At 47.3% G+C, this 18,380-nt stretch overlaps 2 protein-coding genes across 9 annotated transcripts in view; both read right to left on the bottom strand.

The window, feature by feature from the left end:
• Positions 1–18,380, bottom strand: part of AGAP1 (ArfGAP with GTPase domain, ankyrin repeat and PH domain 1) — a 624,335-nt gene that overhangs the window by 60,056 nt on the left and 545,899 nt on the right. For all 8 annotated transcript variants that reach the window (XM_039469755.2, XM_039469754.2, XM_039469753.2 and 5 more), the window contains one exon: positions 12,629–12,851. In XM_039469755.2, coding sequence (XP_039325689.2) covers positions 12,629–12,851 — 223 coding nt within the window. The remainder of the gene's footprint in view (positions 1–12,628; positions 12,852–18,380) is intronic.
• Positions 261–2,412, bottom strand: LOC120364282 (small nuclear ribonucleoprotein F). Its single transcript, XM_074398813.1, has one exon. The coding sequence runs from the start codon at positions 1,577–1,579 to the stop codon at positions 1,319–1,321; it is 261 nt and encodes an 86-aa protein (XP_074254914.1). The 5' UTR covers positions 1,580–2,412; the 3' UTR covers positions 261–1,318.

The following is an 18,380-nucleotide window of genomic DNA, read 5'->3' on the forward strand; positions in this document are numbered from 1 at the left end:
ATTTAATTTTCAAACGCTTTCACCCATTCTGTGCATTTTTACTTTTTTGACACTGCCCTTTGAAGCACTAAAAATTTTAATTTGGCGGATATTCAATTTAACTATTTTTTCTTTTATTGCTTGTCCTTTAGGTATCATCATAGCTAAGAAGCCATTGCCTAATCCAAAGTCACAAAGATTGATTCCCGATTTTCTTCTAAAAGTTTTAGTTTCAGTTTTTACACTGAGGTCTTTGATTAATTTGGAGTTAATTTTGTGTGTGTGTGTGTGTGTGTGTGTGTGTGTGTGTGTGTGTGTGTGTGTTTTGAGATGAAGTCTTACTCTGTCACCCAGGCTGGAGGGCAGTGGTGCAATCTTGGCTCACTGCAACCTCCAACTCTTGGGTTCAAGTGATTCTCCTGCCTCAGCCTCCCAAGTAGCTGGGATTACAGATGCGTGCCACCATGCCTAGCTAATTTTTGTATTTTTAGTAGAGATGGAGTTTCTGGTCTTGAACTCCTGACCTCAAGTATTCACCCGCCTCAGCCTCCCAAAGTGCTAGGATTACAGGCGCTAGAGTTAATTTTTATATATAGCATTAGATAAGAGTCTAACTCCATTCTTTTGCATGTGAATATCCAGTTGTCCCAGCACCCTCTGCTAAAAAAGACTATTCCTTATCCATTGATGAGGAAGATGTCTTGGCATCTTTTCTGGAAATCAACTGACTACTGAAGAAGGGGCTTATTTCTGGACTCTCAATTTTACTTCATCGATGTATATGTCAGTTCTTACACCAATATCAGTGTCTTGGATCACCATAGTTTTGTAGTAAGCTCTGAAATCAGAAAGTGTGAGATCTCCAACTTTTTAATTCTTTTTTCAAGATTGTTTTGATATTTGACAGTCTCTTACTGTATTATATGAACTTCAGGATAAGCTTGTCAAATTTTTGGGAAAAAAAAACAAACTTCTGAAAGTGACTGTGCTGAATCTGTACACTGACTTGAAGAGGTGCTGTCATCTTAGCAGTAAGTATTCCAATCGATGAACATGGTATCTTTTCATTTATTTAGGTCTTTAACTCCTTTCAGTGATGCTTTGCAGTTTCCAGTGTATAGGTAATTTACTCCTAAGAACATTACTCTTTTTGATGCTATTTGTAAATGGAATTGTTCTTAATTTTATTTTGATTGTTCATTGGTAGTGTATAAAAATACAATAGAAATAATTTTTTTTTTTTGAAAAGCAAACAAATCTTTATTGTCTAGAAATATATATATAAAAAGAAAATCCCGGGGGCTGGGGTCAGGGAAAAAAAAATCTCCCACAAAATATGCTATTCTCTCATTTCCCCATCTTCTTCCTCTTCTTCCACACCTCTGATATAAAGGACATTATTACACCTTATTAAAACTTCACCCAGATGTCCAGACAATGCTCCATCTATGTATTCTTCTGTATTTGCAAGCTGCATGTTCATGTAGCCATCTACAGATACCAGGTAGCCCTTGTACTCCATTCCCCACTTAAGTTTCACCATGACTGGCTTTCCTGTTAGTCCATTGAGGAAAGGTTTTGGATTGAGGGGTAAACTCATCGTAACCACGGGCGAATGCTGCAGGCTACTCGCTGCCAACCAGGCCGCCGCTCGTCCCTCATGACTACAGCAGATACCGCCAAGTCCCGAACCGCCGAGCTTCAAGAGAATTTTTTTTTTTTTTTGAGATAAGGTCTTGTTATGTTGCCCAGGCTGGTCTTGAACTCCTGGCTTCAAATAATCCTCCAGCCTCAGCCTCCCAAAACATTGGGATTTAAGGCATAAGCCACTGCACCCTGTCTTCTTGATTTTTTAAGAGTCAGAGTTTTGCTGTTACCCAGGCTGAAAAGTGGTGATGCAACTGTGGCCCACTGCAGCCTTGAAATCCTGGGCTCAAGCAATCCTCCTGCCTGAGCCTCCTAAGGAGCTGGGACTACAGGCCTGTGCCACCATGGCCAGCTAGAGTTTTGCATATTGATCTTGTGTCCTTCAATCTTGCTTATCTTGTTTCTTGTGGGCTTCTTAGGATTTTCTACATAAAAGATTATGTCATCTATAAATGGAGTTAGTTTTACTTCTTCTTTTTGAATCTGGATACCTTTGGTTTCTTCTTCTTGCTTAATTCCCTGGCTTGAACCGTAAGTATAATGCTGAACACATCTGGTGACACTCTTGTCTTATTCGTGATCTTGGGAGAAAAGTCTGCAGTATTTCACCATAAAGTACAATGTTAGCTGTGGGGTTTGTAGAGGTGCCCTTTATCAGATTCAACAAATTTCCTTTTATTCCTAGTTTGCTGCGTGTTTGTTACCAAGAAAGGGTGTTGGGTTTTGTCAAATGTATTTTCTGCATCCCTTGAAAAGATATTTTTTCCCTCCTTATTCTATTTCTTTTTTTTTTTTTTTTGAGACGGAGTTTCGCTCTTGTTACCCAGGCTGGAGTGCAATGGCGCGATCTCAGCTCACCGCAACCTCCGCCCCCTGGGTTCAGGCAATTCTCCTGCCTCAGCCTCCGGAGTAGCTGGGATTACAGGCACGCGCCACCATGCCCAGCTAATTTTTTGCACCTTTAGTAGAGACGGGGTTTCATCATGTTGACCAGGATGGTCTCAATCTCTTGACCTCATGATCCACCCGCCTCAGCCTCCCAAAGTGCTGGGATTACAGGCTTGAGCCACCGCACCCAGCTCCTCTTTATTCTATTAATGTGGTGTATTACAATGACTGATATTTTGTGTGTTGAACCAACCTTGCCTTCCTCACATTCAATGACACTTGATCACAGCCTGTAATAATCCTCTTGTAGATGTTCTCTGGCTGCAACATCTGCTGGGATATACTGGATACACTGGGCCAGGCAAGAGTTTGGTAAAGGAAGAAAATAGAAGACCTGGGTCTCAAGAAGTGAGGAATGAAGTCCAGGGACTTGGACTAAGACAGTGAGTTCGCAGGCGAGATTGTGGATTTTTATTTTACTACTTAGTGCAGACAAGTGTGTCTCACGCTTTAATGTGCGTAAGAATTACCTAGACAGTTAAAACACACCACTGGAACCTACCCTGGGGATGCTGTTTGGGTAGGCTTGGGTGGGGCTCAAGAATATACGTTTCCATGTGATGCTGATGCTGCAATAAACCATCATATAGATACAAAGCAAAATAAACATGGACCACATCTTCTGTATCAGCAGGCCCTCCACAACCCATGGGGAGGGTGTGGACCAACTGACCCTCTCACTGCCAGTATGCATGACCCAGGCCTCAAGGCTGATTGTGTCTTCCAGATAAAAAGGGATCCCAGGAAACTTCATAGGTATTATTTTCTTTTAGCACTAACTCTACATAATTAAGTGGGTGGAAAAATGACTAGTCTCTTCTTAGAAATAAGAAATTATCCTGTTTTAATATTTAAAAGGGCAGAAGATGCTGGCCATGAAACCAGAACCATGAACTCTATGGCCTGAGATATGGCTCCATATTTCACCATGCAGATAACAGATATGTTTGTGAGCCCTCTGCCATGAAGGCTTCACATTCCCAATAGGCAGTGCGGGGTCAGGGACATGAGCAGGGGAGACGTGGGGAGGGGCAGGAACCCGGGGGCTCTAACCCTGCCCCTGTGTTGGTGGATCTCAGTATTTTACAGTTCTCAGTGTGTTTTCTGTGGAAGCTCTTAGGATTAGCACTGACAAAAGAGAATTAACACTTTAGAATCAAGCCTGTGTGACTTAAAAGGTTGGGTCTGGGCCGGGCACACTGGCTCACACCTGTCATCCCAGCACTTCGGGAGGCTGAGATGGGTGGATCACCTGCAGTCAGGAGTTTCAGACCAGCTTGGCCAACATGGTGAAACCCCATCTCTACTAAAAATACAAAAATTAGCTCGGTATGGTGGTATCTGCCTATAATCCCAGCTACGTGGGAGGCTAAAGTAGGAGAATCGCTTGAACATGGGAGGAGGAGGTTGTAGTGAGACGAGACTGCGCCACTGCACTCCAGCCTGGGCGACAGAGTGAGACTCCATAAAAAAAAAAAAAAAAAAGTCGGGTTTGCTACATGAATGTAAACTAAAACGGAAGAGACTTTATGAGCTGGGCGCGGTGGCTCAAGCCTGTAATCCCAGCACTTTGGGAGGCCAAGGCGGGTGGATCACGAAGTCAAGAGATCCAAGACCATCCTGGTCAACATGATGAAACCCTGTCTCTACTAAAAATACAAAAAATTAGCCGGGCATGGTGGCACGTGCCTGTAATCCCAGCTACTCAGGAGGCTGAGGCAGAATTGCCCAAACCCAGGAGGCGGAGGTTGCAGTGAGCCGAGATAGCGCCATTGCACTCCAGCCTGGGTAACAAGAGCGAAACTCCGTCTCAAAAAAAAAAAAAAAGAAAAAAAAAAAAGAAAAAAAAAAAAGAAAAAAAAAAAAGAGGCTTTATGATTACTTATGTTACCATAAGTGAAGCAAGTGTACAATGGGAAGACACTGTAGTTACATTATTATACATAGTAAGTTTGCACGACTTATTTAATAAGTTTGACACGTGATGGCTACTGAGATAGAAACTGCCCGGGGGGCATGGGAAGCGATAACTGCTAAACACCTAGGTTCTCCTGATACCATGAGGGACGCAGGATCTGGCAGCAAAGGAACAGGAGCAGCAGCAGGACTGCAGAGCGCCACCTGGAGTCAGATCCTGGTGCCTGCAGTCTTCTGGCACTCCCACGTGACCCTGGCACACGCCTGAGAATGGGGATAATCCAAGCACACAGGGCACTGTGCGCTCTGGGCGTGTCTGTGTCTCCCTCCTCTTCTTTACAAAGAAGAAGAAAGAGAAAAGTTCCCTAGAAGGCAGAAAAACTCTGGTGCAAAATAACCAAAACACCACTGAAAGACAGGGCCCTCTGGAAAATGCTGGACTGCTGGAGGAATCAAAATAGAGAACATATTTCTTGGCCCATGTGAGATAATTCAAGACTAAAAAGGTTAATCTGCCCATTCCATTCCTTCATATACTCCCACAAGTAGACATGGGCTTGAACGTGGCCAGGGCACCCAGGAGCCAGTCGCTGCCTGCTGATGACTTGCATTCTTATCTGCCAGTGGTAGTAAAAATTCTTCAGAATCAGAAACTCCTTAATTGTCACGATGGCCACATATCAGAACATAAATGATACGGATTTTCAACCCAAGACAGCTCTGTGGTAGCAAAGCCGGCTCCCAGCACACACTGGTTTCTTGCAGGATCAAACAAATAACTGGGGTTCGTGTGCGGCGGGTGGCATGAGAGACGACGAGCACCTGGTTCAAAGGCAAACGTAAGTCTAGTTATCCTTTAAAAAGCAGATCCCATTATACTTAACCTCATGGAGAATCTTCTTAGAATCACCTTTTTTATAATTAGAGCCAGCCTTCACGGGCAGCTGGCATGCATTCCCACCGAGCTCCCTGGCGGAGGTTCGCTAGATGCATTGCTGTATCTGTTGTCAACTGTAATCTATAGGTATTATTTTAAAGGCACTGTTAACGTACTTCTCATCTGTACATTTTCCTAATTGGCTTAATATTTGTAGCAGAATATTTCTGATCCAGCCCGGAGCTCTAGTAAACCGAAGCATATTTAGCAGTGTGCTAATGAGGGCTATCCAGTCATGAAGGGTGCTTAGGTGAGTTACGGCTCTCTCAGTCTGATTCCAAGTTGGCTTGCTAAGAGAAGTTGCTAAAATATCTTAAGTAAAGGCTGAGGTCCCTGAGCAGCTGTTGCATTTGCAGAGCTGAGGATGTATAAACTTTATTGGTAGTAAATGTCACTCCGACGAGCAGACAACGTGCCTGCAAACCCATGGCTCCTCGGAGGACTCTGCCACTGTTGCGGCTTGAGCAGGGGACAGTCCCCGCCTGGACAGGGAAACTGGGAGGGTGGACCCACTCTGCAGCTGGGGCCAGGGCATGCCCGCTGACAGGCATGCCGCGGTGACAGAAATTCACTTTGAGTTGCAATTAGTGGCACTGTCATTTTCGGGGGCTCCTGCCAATTAATTAAGCCTGTCAAATAGAAAAACCACAGCGTTCACATGATAATTTATATTGGAAGAGACGAGCCTCACAGAGCACAGCGGCTTCCTCCACAAACAGAATTCTCCCTCAGAGCACTGAAAGAAACCCAAGAAAACAAGGCACAGAAAACCACACGCAAAAGTGGGCATGTGTGTTCGTGTGGGGGGGTCTGCACGGGGAAGAAGAAAGTTAAACTGTCCTTGCTGTAATTGTTAACTCTGATCGCCAGAGTAGAAGACAGGCTGATTAAAACTCCAAACGAGCCCCCAGCTCCCTGAACCCTCTGCGTCCGGGATGATAGAATCAGAGGAGTTTATTCATACCATTAAGCCCCAGAGAACTTAATTGAAAGAAGAGCACAGCCCGGACCTTGACAAGCGGGAGGTCACAGTAATTGCTGCCGGACATATTTAACATTAAGATAATCAGGCCATTAATTACCCTTTGGATCATTAAATCAGCCAGTTGCAAAATGAAATTTCTGCCTCTATTACTCACTTGAGAGACCACAGGGGTGGCCTTTAATTTATCAGTGAGCTTGAGATACAAAGGCTGGGGCTGGGGGAGGGCAGGCGGGGAGGGGGGTCCGGGCTCGGCAGTGGCGGCAGGGGCAGGGCATCAATCCGCCATGCTCGGTGATCGTGGCAAATTAACTAGGTAAGATAACCTCCGCTTCCAAAGGCAGGAGCTGGGGGTATGTAAATAGATGAGGGCAGACAGGGAGATCAGAGTCTGCACACCACTTAGCAGGATAATAAAGGAAATCATCCTTGATTATCAGTGCTAATTTGGACACTGCCGGTAGCTTGTTATGCGTGTTCTGAGTAGCATTTAATTAATTCAATTGCTTGTTAATGAGGGAAGTGACATGTGGGGAGCAGATGCCACCCAACTGCAGATGGACTCTGGTCATCGCGGCAAAGTCCTTTTTTTATTTTTGTTTCTCCTTCCCCCCCTCCCCATTTTTTTTTTTTTTTAAAGAAAGAAAATAGGAAAAGGTGTCAAGCATAGAGGAACACTCAAAAGAGACAAAACATTGACCTCAGCAGGCCAAGAACTGTTGAAAAATAATCAGATGAGACAATCCTGGGGCTGTGTGGGCAGTCGTGCTCCCCGAGGCCACATTTGGAACAGTGCATCTTTATGCCAGAAATTTGAGCCCGAGATTACGATATTGTGATCTTATGATCAAACCTAACAAGACAAAGACACAGCCAAGTGATGCTGCTTTTAATACCTCAGAGCTAGCTGTAGGGATCCAATTATTTTCAGTTTGGATACATTTCCCCTTTATCAATATCTCCATGTGCATAAATAAGATGAAAGTGGAGTTCCGGAATCAAAAAGAGACGGAACTCACATCACTGGGCAGACTTGTTCCATCTGGAAGTGTGCGGCTAGCCTCTCCCTCGCGGATTTCTGATGTCGGGCCCAAAATCTTCCTATGGAAGGCGACATCTCTTTATGGGTTAAAGACAAGAAGGGAGTTTAGACACAGAGGTGAACTTACAAACAATGGGGGGAAGAAAAAGGAAAAGGATGCTAAAAAAGGGACAAGAGTGCATACTAAATCAGCAAACTCGGCTCCCTTCCAAGTGGCATCAAAGAGGCAATGGGTGACTTCAGTTGCGCTCAGAGCTGCTCTCAAGAGCTATTTCAACGGAATTGAAAACACTGTTCTCCACTTCCAGGTTCCTTTGATTTCCTGGCCCAAATCAGCAGGCTCCCAAGCCACCATGTAAACAGACTACCAGCACTGAAATGCAAATAGCAGCAAGTCCCTGCTGGGCCTTGGGGGCCAAATGCCTTGACACCTGGACACAAAGATGATGGAGATGCAGTGCCACGCAGAGCATGGCTTCTGCCAGGGCAACGCGGCGCCAGAGGGGTCTGCCCCGTCCTGCCAGGAAATCACTTGCACTGCAGCCAATCCCAAATGCTTCGAAGTGCAATGGGGACAGCAACAAAGAAGAACGGGCCAGGGCGCTGCCTTGCAGCCCCGGGAACACCGCTGTGCAGCAGCGAGGGAGAGAGGGCGTGTGCATGGGTTCACCGAGATGGCTTTGCTCGTGCGGCGAACGTCAAAGCCCCAGTTTCACTCGTGAACACATGAGGAGTTCCAAGGCCCGAAGTAAAAAGAGCACCTGACATGTGTTCCGTGATGAGTCCCTGCTTTGACTCATGCACTCACTCAATCATTCATTCATTCAGGTGACATTCACTCGACTGTTTTAACATCACCTCTGAGCTTATTACTCTTGCCTTTGAGAGGGTCACCAATATGCTTGGCAACTCCTCCCTACAGTAACACCATGTGCCCCTAACACTGGAACCCAGAGCCCTGCCTGCCTGGTGGACCCCGGACCAGCTGCTCGGTGCCCTGCAACACGCTATGTTATGGCACCGCACAGACACACAAACCGGGTGTCATGAAGTCCTGTCCAACCAACAGCTGACTGCTCCCTTCTGAAACCCCTAAAACCTAGTCAGTTTGGTCCACTGTGACCACTTGACCATTTCAGCATCCCTACTTAAAATCAATATTTTAAGTGTGTGCTTAAATGGCATCAATAGCAATTAGAGAGGGGAATTCTGATTCTACCCCAGATGTAGTTAATTGTTGTGGCATTGATCTGTTCTCTAACACGCTTCTTTCTCCAAATTAAACCCCCATTACAGAGGGAGACGAAGGGCGTCCTCTCCCGTCCTGCGACAATAAATTTAATATCGAATGCACTGGGAAAAATGGCAGTTGTTGCGGAATCCATCCAAAAAGATTTTTTTTTTTTTCTTCCTGGGAGTAATTAAAAGATGCTTTTCTTGACTAATGATTCCCCTGTTTAGGAATGGGAAGTCAATACTGATTCAGCCACCGTCAGCTTCAATTGATCACGATGCTGCTCAAGTTTGAACGGCAGTTCTCAGGGCGGCAGAGATTCACTGGAACCAATTATAAGCTGTCCGAAGCTGGCCTAATCAGGGGTGCAGGGACATGGAAGAGGCTGGCTGTCCAGGGCGCCTGCTGTCCTAACTGGTCGCATGTCTAGGTGACTCCAGTGTGCGGGGGTTTCTCTGGAGGAAGATCAGCTGTGTTCTACTTCCCCTATGGTCTTGAATCTGCATGTGTATGTGTGTGTGTGTGTGTGTGTGTGTGTGTGTGTGTGTGTGTGTTTGGGGGTGGGGGCAGGGGGAATGACGCATTTCTAATTATATTCCACTGTCAGAATGAATCTTTTGAACAAGATGGAATGGACCAGAGCTCCTCGGGAAAACAGATGGGCCCTTTTTCAAAGAATTACGCCGAATATATTGCACTTGGCTTTTCCTTCGACAGAGATAAAAATTTATTAAAATATTTCTTTTTGGTATTATCTCAGGGCCACATTAAAATAACCTTCCAACTGTTTCTATGAACAACTGTAGGTTCTGCAGAGACCAGCAGTGGTGGAGTGGGGCAGGGGGAGCAGGGGTGGCTTGGGAAGGCAGCATCTTCCGACATCATGGACAGAACTGCGTGCGGAGATTCCCGCCCTGACGTTCGGTTTTCTATCTCGGTTGAGGGGATGTGCAGGAGGTGGTGAAGGTGGCAGGCATCTACATTTCTACTCTGCTATTGGGCTGGTTGTGTTTTGCTTTGGATAGGGCTTTATGCGTGGCCACCAGGGCCCTGGCCTTCCAGCTGGAAGGGATAGAGACTTGCGGGCTGCCTTTAGTCCTCTTGGGAACGGGTGGGACACACAGAACCCATGAACAGACAAACCCCTTTCCTCTCCCCTGCCCCCAGAGTTACCAGCCCTGGCTCAGAGACTTTCCCTGCTTCTGCTCTTTGGGCCTCCCCCCACCCCACTCCTCCTCATTCATGGGAGGTTCCTGTCCCATGGTGATAGACTTGCCAATACGCACACCTCCCCAGGGCTGTGTGGAGCCTGCATCAGCTGAGGACACTCCCACCCTCCAGCCTGCTTCCCATCTGGCCCCTGGCCCTGGCCCTGGGAATCACCCCATTTCAGAGTCCAGCTCAGATGCCATTTTTGCAGTGACGCTTCCCAAATCGCGCCTATTGCCAGCACCCTCCCGAGCCCCGGCATCGTCAGGAGACCTGAGAAGGTTCACTAATCACTGGCGAGCTGCAGTCATCACTTCCGGTTTGTTTTCTATGAGAAAGTGCTCAATGATTATTTGCAGATTTTCACGGAAAACAAAATTCCCCAGGAAAATTACTACAGGCACGAAGAAACATTCAGTTCTCATATGTGTTTATCTTCTTAGGCGCAAAGGACATTTAGAAATTCCAGTTACCTTTAGCCACAGCAGGGAGCCACATCACCAACAACACAGTCTTGGAGAGGAATCACAACTTCACACTGCTCTTTAAGGAAAGCCAGTGTAACCAAAGAAAAGACGGGACTTAACTGCCACCACTGCGCTTGTGAGAAAGCAAGTCTCTGAAATCTAATGATATGATGCATATAACACTGGGAAAAGAAGACTGAGCTGTACACTCAAGAACTTAATTCAGGGACCCAAATGAGAACCACAAAATACCTATGCACCATGGAATATTATGCAGCCATCAAAAACGATGAGTTCGTGTCCTTTGTAGGGACATGGATGAACCTGGAAACCATCATTCTCAGCAAACTGACACAAGAGCAAAACATCAAACACCGCACGTTCTCACTCACAGGCGGGTGTTGAACAATGAGAACACATGGACACGGGGAGGGGAACATCACACACTGGGGTCTGTAGGGGGGAAATAGGGGAGGGACAGCAGGGGGTGGAGAGTTGGGGAGAGATAGCATGGGGAGAAATGCCAGATATAGGTGAAGGGGAAGAAGGCAGCAAATCACACTGCCATGTGTGTACCTATGCAACAATCCTGCATGTTCTTCACATGTACCCCAAAACCTAAAATGCAATAAAAAAGTAAATAAAATAAAATACCTATGCACACGCAGTCTTCATGTACAAATGAAGATGAAGTCATTATTTTTCAGTGAAAAATGATCCTATATCTTTGTTTCGAATAATTCTAAATAGTTTCTAAATTTTAATGGATGCATAAACTTTTCTAATAATTCATATCAAAAATAATGTGCTGCTTCTACCTATAAACAGTAAGTGCATAGTTAGTTTTTTCCAGCTTATTTCAATGTTTTCACATTCATACATTAAACTCTAATTTCTAATCACTTTTCATTTTCAGACCCAACCTTCCTCCAATGTTATGTCTATGAAAAAAACCAGATATTAAAACATAAATTAATCTTTTAAGCATGTTTGTAGTTGATGACCCAGCTGATTTCTAAGGTAGTGTTAAAAAATTCGAGAAAAATAATTTTTATAGTGCATAATTTCTTCAGTTTGTAAGAAACTCACACATGTTTACACTGTAACTCACACAGCGCTCCTGTATCAAAACCATGCGGTTTTGAACAAAACCTTCTTTGCGCCTTTCCTGTCCCCCACACTACACAAAATCCCAAATACAGAGACCAAGATGAACAACACATCAGCTTCATTCTCTCCAGTGAGCCAAAGGTGGCACCACAAATTCATTTTTCAGAGCTAATGAATTGAAGTCCACCAGCCCTTCTCACGTGATGATCGCTCAGCAGTAGAAGCCGGTTTCTGTGGCTGAACCACAGATTACCACTTGAACTTTCACTTTATCTATCAGCAGCAAGACAAACCAGAGGAACCTCAAAAGTACCAGCAAGGGGAGACCTCTCCTCTCCGTTCATCTCTTTAGACACCTGAGAGGCCAACAGTGAAAGCGAACCTCAAAGCCCGTCCTCCTCCGAGGGGGAACGCACAGCAGCTGAGTGACAATGGAAGCCACGTGCTTTGGGCAAGTCCGGAGATGCCACGCTCCAGTCTGCCTCCATGCCACATGCCTTCTCAGAAGACTCGCCATTTTATCACCTCGTAGGAACATTAAATATGTATGTGTACTCAAAAGCGGTTTATAATAGTTGTAAATGAAAAATGAGAAACTAAACAGCCTCAAAATAAATGCATTTTTTACACTGGTTAACAATTAACATTAATGAGGAGTTATACCATACATTATGTTAAACTTGCTTGACTATATATGCTAGAAATATATTTTAGAAAATAAAATATACTTTGTTAACATAAAAATAACTTTTATGTGTATGTGAGGTGACGGGGGGGTATTGATACAGCAGATGCTTTTCAAAGATAAAAGAATAACAAAATTAAAGAATCAAACATTCATAATTAGTGTTAACAGCACAGCTTATGCCTATTAGAAATGTATTAATTAAAGTAATATATTCATAAGGTTAGAAGCTTAATACATTTCTAAGAGGGGGAGAAAAGTCTCCAAGGCCCAAAAATTGACATAAAAAATTAAGGGTTGTGAATTATCCACATCTGCTTCAGACCAATTTGAAACACAGACATTACTGTGCCGGATGAATGGAAATTCCTACAGGCTGTCAGGGTCAGCTATGGCTGTCATGACGATCATTTCCAGTTGCCTAACCGTTGGCACACGTGTCTGGAGCCACGCGTCTTCCACACTTCCTACCTTGTGGAGTCTACGGAGGGTTTCGTCCGCCCCTGGCTGCTCTCTTCCCAGACGCTGTTGGCTAGCTCGTTCCCGATGGATGACATCACCTTGATGAGCTCGACTGGCCAGTCATCCAGGTCCAGAGATCGCACTCGGGAAAGGTGGGTGCCAAGATTCCGGTGGATCCCTGAGCACTCGATGCACATGAGGGCTCCCAAGTTCAAACTGGCCCAGTTAGGATCTGGGGGAAGAGGAAGAGAATGCTAAATGCAACCAGACATCATCTCTTGTCCCAAGTGTTCTTGGAAGCATGAGGCCGCGCATTAGGCAAACTTCACAGTGACACGGTCTTCCTAGAATCACGTCCGCGGCTTGAACATGCTCCCGAGCCAGGGCCCAAGCCTGTTTTAGGTGTCTCAAACGACTGGCAGTGGGTATCAGCTTCAGAACATATTTGGCTTAGGCCAAAGGCTTGGGATTTCCCACACAATCAATAAATGAAAGCGTTGGTTTGGATAGAAAAGATGCCCTTTCCCGCAGGTCCCAGCAGCATTCACCTTGAGGGGTCTGACCCGTGTGGGAAAAACACGTGTCACTCAGCATCGACCATGGCCAGCTGCTGCTGAGAGGGAAGGAAAGGTGGTGCTGAGGGGCAGCTGGGGGATACCGTGACTCTGGTCAGTCCCTCACTGCCACCTCTGCAGCCACTGGCATATCAGAGTTTACAGTAGGTACCCAACGGGCATGCTTGCAAATTTCAAAGATGAGGGAGGAAGTACACGACAGTGAAGAAAGATCGTTGTCAGTTAAGTAATTAACACCAGCTACTGCAGCTACTGCTCTGCAGGGAAGTTGGTAGGCAGGGGTCTTTGGTTAGGTTCACGCAGCGCGACCGGTGATGCCTGTGAAACTCGACCAAGCTCTAGTGCCAGGATTGTGCAGGACAACCAACCAGTTCAGACAGCAGCACTGGGACCCCAGAACCGCATCACTCACTGTGTGAAACTGGCTGGCATCATCGGAAGACCAGGAAATCAGGCCCGGGTTGACTTCATGCTAGACTCTACAGCTGATTGGAAGAGAGAGGGTTGACCCTGACAGTCAACGGCTTTCAACACTGTATGTGGATACAGCTTACTCACCTGGAAATAGGCAATGTTTGCTCTGGGCACACCTGAAGAGTCAACAAAAGACCAGGTAGCTCAGGTCACACTTGACTCACTGGGGAGACATACTTTGTTTTATAAATGTCAAGTGACCAGCAATAGCCTCATGCAAGTTGATCAGGAGTCAGAAAACCACCCATTTCACAGGAAGGTGGTGATAGATACCACAAGACACGCAGGAAGAGGCCAGGCGCAGTGTCTCACACCTGTAATCCCAGCACTTTGGGAGGCCAAAGCGGGTAGATCACCTGAGGTCAGGAGTTTGAGACCAATCTGGCCAGCATGGTGAAATCCTGTCTCTACAAAATTACAAAAAATTAGCCAGACATGGTGGCAGGTGCCTATAATCCCTGCTACTTAGGAGGCTGAGGCAGGAGAATTGCTTGAACTCGAGGCAGAGGTTACAGTGAGCTGAGATGGTGCCACTGCACTCCGGTCTAGGCAACAAAGCAAGACTCCTTCTCAAAAAAAGAAATTTGAGAGAGGTCTATGACCTCAGAGAGATTCCGACTGGGAAGGGGAAACATATATCAAATAGAAAAAAAAAAAAAAAAAAAGGCCGGGTGCGGTGGCTCACGTCTGTAATCCCAGCACTTTGGGAGGCCGAGGTGGGTGGATCACAAGGTCAAGAGATCGAGACTATCCTGGTCAACATGGTGAAAGCCTGTCTCTACTGAAAATACAAAAAATTAGCTGGGCATGGTGGCACGTGCCTGTAATCTCAGCTACTCAGGAGGCTGAGGCAGGAGAATTGCTTGAACCCAGGAGGCAGAGGCTGCGGTGAGCCGAGATCGCGCCATTGCACTCCAGCCTGGGGAACAAGAGCGAAACTCCGTCTCAAAAACAAAAACAAAAACAAAAACAAAAACAAAAAACATCAAGCAGAAGAGAACAGAGACATTCAGAGACTCAATGCTGAAAAGTACAGTCAGCACCAATGAGCAGGTGGCAGGGGAAGGAAGAGGGAGCGGGGACAGGAAGGATAGCCACATGGACGAGGCCCTGGCCTGGGGGTGTGGAGGCTGGAGATGTGGCACACAGCTGGCGTGGACCCCTCCTCGCAATGGCTCTCCCTTTGTGTCTGCACAGCCTACCTCCCCACTGGCCCCCTCTGCTTAGAGACAGGTAAGACTGGGACTGACTGAGGGCAGGGCCTCGCCTCCGCTCCAGCAGAGTAGAATGACTCATCAGCAAGGGTTAGTATCTGAGCATCATCACTGCCATTTCCTTGGAAGACATCTTAAAGCCAGCTAGGACGCTTTGCTGTCTCGGTCGGGTGGAGAAGCTCGGCCTGTGGCTGATCCCAGCCTCCTGGCCTGGCCTCAGACCTCGGAACTCTACTGCCCTCGACCTGGCTTCAGGTCCCGCTTTCTCGCGTGGTGGCCCCACAGCCCCAGGCCTGCCCTTCTTGCGTTCCAGGTCCCCACACCCATGTGCATGCCCCCTGCCATAACAGCCTTTCCACCTCTGTCCTGTGCAAGCCTCTCGCTCTCCGGCCTCAGCTCACCTCCTGAGCGATGAGGCTAATGATTCCCCTCCTGAAGGGGCTGACGGAAGGATTAAAAGCTACGAGGCACTTAGCGCAGTGACTGCCCCATAGGAAGCACAGTCTTAGGTGTTGGCTGTAATTACATCTGTTCCTTCACGTATTCAACCAGTATTAACACGCTGGCTTCTGGGGATACGGCAGTGAACATAACGGAGAAAAATCCCTGCTCACAGAAATGTAGGACATAGAGTCTACGGGGACAGACCAACCAGGACGTAATAAAAAACCTGGCCCAGAACGGTGGCTCACATCTATAATCCCAGCACTTTGGGAGGCCAGTGGGGGAGGATCGCCCAAGGCCTGGAGTTTAAGACCAGCCTGGGCAACATAGGGAGACTACATCTCTACAAAAATTATAAAAATCGGCCGGGCGTGGTGGCATGCATCTGCAGTCACAGCTACTCAGGAGTCTGAGGTGGGAGGATTGCTGGAGTCTGGGAGTTTGAGGCTGCAGTGAGTCATAACTGTCCCACTGCACTCCATGCCCGGCTACAGGGCGAGACCCTATCTCAACCCGCCCCCTGCTCCCGCCCAAACCAGCCGAGAGCTAAGAAAACCATGTGATACACCAGACCTAGGAAGCCCCCAGGGCAGGACAGCAGGGAGTAGGGATGTGTGTGTGTGTGATTTCAAACCTGGTGGTCAGGGAAGGCCTAAGAGGCAACACTGGGGCAGAGACCCGAAGCTGTGGGAAGACGGTTCTACTTGTGGGCCAAGCTGGAGACCGGGGGGCCTGGATGTGCTCCTGCTGTAGGCTGTTTGGGGGTATCTGATGGTAGTGGTGGGTGCCAGTCCCCTCCTGTGCACAGGCCTGGGGTCCACAAAGGGAAATAAGACATCAGAAAGGCCCAGGAGAGAGGGGCAGCTGTGAGGTCCACACAGCAGGACAGGGGAAGGGGGGGGCGGGGGCAGCGCACAGTCAGCTCTGACCAGGGCTTCATGGGAGACATGGATGAGCAGACAGAAGGACGCAGAAAGGCTGGGCTACTGGGCCAGGCGCGGTGGTGGCTCACAACTGTAATCCCAGAACTTTGGGAGGTTGAGGTGGGTGGATCACAAGGTCAGGAGCTCAAGACCAGCCTGACCAACATGGTGAAACCCTGTCTCTTCTAAAAATACAAAAATTAGCCAGGCATGGTGGTGCGTGCCTGTAATCCCAGCTACTCAGGAAGGTGAGGCAAGAGAATCACTTGAACCCGAGAGGCGGAGGTTGCAGTGAGCCAAGATCGCGCCACTGCACTCCAGCCTGGGACACAGCGAGACTCTGTCTCATAAAAAAGCAAAAAAAAGAAGGCTGGGCTGCCTCTCAGGGCCTGTCCATGAAGGTTGGGCTTGTTGGTGAGAGCCACTGAGGGTCCCAAGCTCCAGCATTCTCAAGGGCCCTCAGGTGGAAATTCTCCTTGGTATGTTCCTGGCAGAAGGCTGGCAACAGGCATCCTAAAACCCCACTGTCCGTTGGGTCTGGGACACGCTGGGTTGGGCCGTGCTGAATGCTATCTTCAGGGCAGGACTTCCCGGAAGCACAGGTGTCCAAAGGCCACAGCTTCCTGGGAGATGGATGTTAAGACTTTCCCAAATGCACTGGCTCTCAGAACCCCTTTAGAAACAGGCACCCCCAAAGCTCCAGAAGCTCAGCCTCTGGAAACAGTGTTCTGGGATATGCTCGGGGTGCAGACAGAGGGGGCTCCTGGTGGTCTAGGGTATTCTCTGCAAGAACTGGGGGCCAGGAAACTGTTACCACAACTCCAAATTCCACGTTGCACACAAATCCCCAAGCCTCATAAGACCCCACCATTCAGAGACAACTGTTGCTAGCCTTGCGGAGAGCAGGCTTACAGACCTCCCCCGACACCTTCAACATTCCTTAGGTTCATCGAGACTCAACGTCGTACCCATTTTTCATTTCACAACACACTATGAAGTTTCTTCATCTTAATTAAGCGTTTTTTTTTTTTTTTTCCTCAAAATCAAGTCTCACTCTGTCGCCCAGCCTGGAGTGCAATGATGTGATCTCAGCTCACTGCAACCTCCGCTTCCCGAGTTCAAGCAATTCTCCTGCCTCAGCCTCCCAAGTAGTTGGGATTACGGTGCCCACTATCATGTCTGGCTAATTTTTGTATTTTTAGTAGAGATGGGGTTTCACCACGTTGGCCAGGCTGGTCTCGAACTCCTGACCTCAGGTGACCCACCCACCTCGGCCTCCCAAAGTGCTGGGGTTACAGGGATGAGCCACTGTGCCTGGCCTCAATTAAGTCTTCTTCCATGATTTTTAAAGGTAGCTATGAGAAGACATCACCACGAACTGTTCTTCAATTGTTAAACGTTTGGGATGCTTAGATTTTTTGCCATACGAAGCACTGTGATGAACATCTGGAAACACAAATCTCTGTGCCCGCCTTGCTCAATCCCAGTGGTTTAGTTCCTGGAGTATACACCTGGAGTCAAGGGCATCCACTCTTCAAAAGCTTTTTAGATACACTGTCAAAAGGAGGTGTTTATACTTGATTTCTATACATTGTCAAAAGGAGGTGAAATATAAACACCTCCTTTTGACAACGCACCTAAAAAGCTTTTGAAGTGTGGGCACTGTACCTATTCCAGTACTTTCACCAAAATTGGGTATTTTTACTTAACAAATCCTTGTCAGTGTGCTACTTGTGCCCTTCAGCTGAGTGCTTCTGATATTCTCAAGGCCCTTGTTCTTGAGAAAACACAGCAGGCTGGCCAAGAGCTCGGTCTGAATCCTGCTATGGGATTTGCTATTTCTGTGACCTCAGACCAATGACTTCACCCTTCAGGCTCCTCAATTCCTCCCCTTTAAGTGGGGCCCACAGGAGCCCCAAGTGTTAGGGTTGCAGGAACGAAAAGACGGTGCATGTGCGGGTTTGTCGCAGGCCTGACACAGACCACACATTTAGCAGACGCATGCGTGGTATCGCCCCTGTCTCCTGAATTGTCAAACTCTGCCTTGTCCCTCTGTCCCCGTCTACCTGCTCAGGTGGTCTTGCTCTGAACAAACTGGCCCCCCATCTCCCCCGCACTGGCCTCCCTTTCG

This window comes from Saimiri boliviensis, chromosome 5 (assembly GCF_048565385.1).
Source record: "Saimiri boliviensis isolate mSaiBol1 chromosome 5, mSaiBol1.pri, whole genome shotgun sequence".
In the NCBI taxonomy this organism is placed as follows: domain Eukaryota; kingdom Metazoa; phylum Chordata; class Mammalia; order Primates; family Cebidae; genus Saimiri; species Saimiri boliviensis.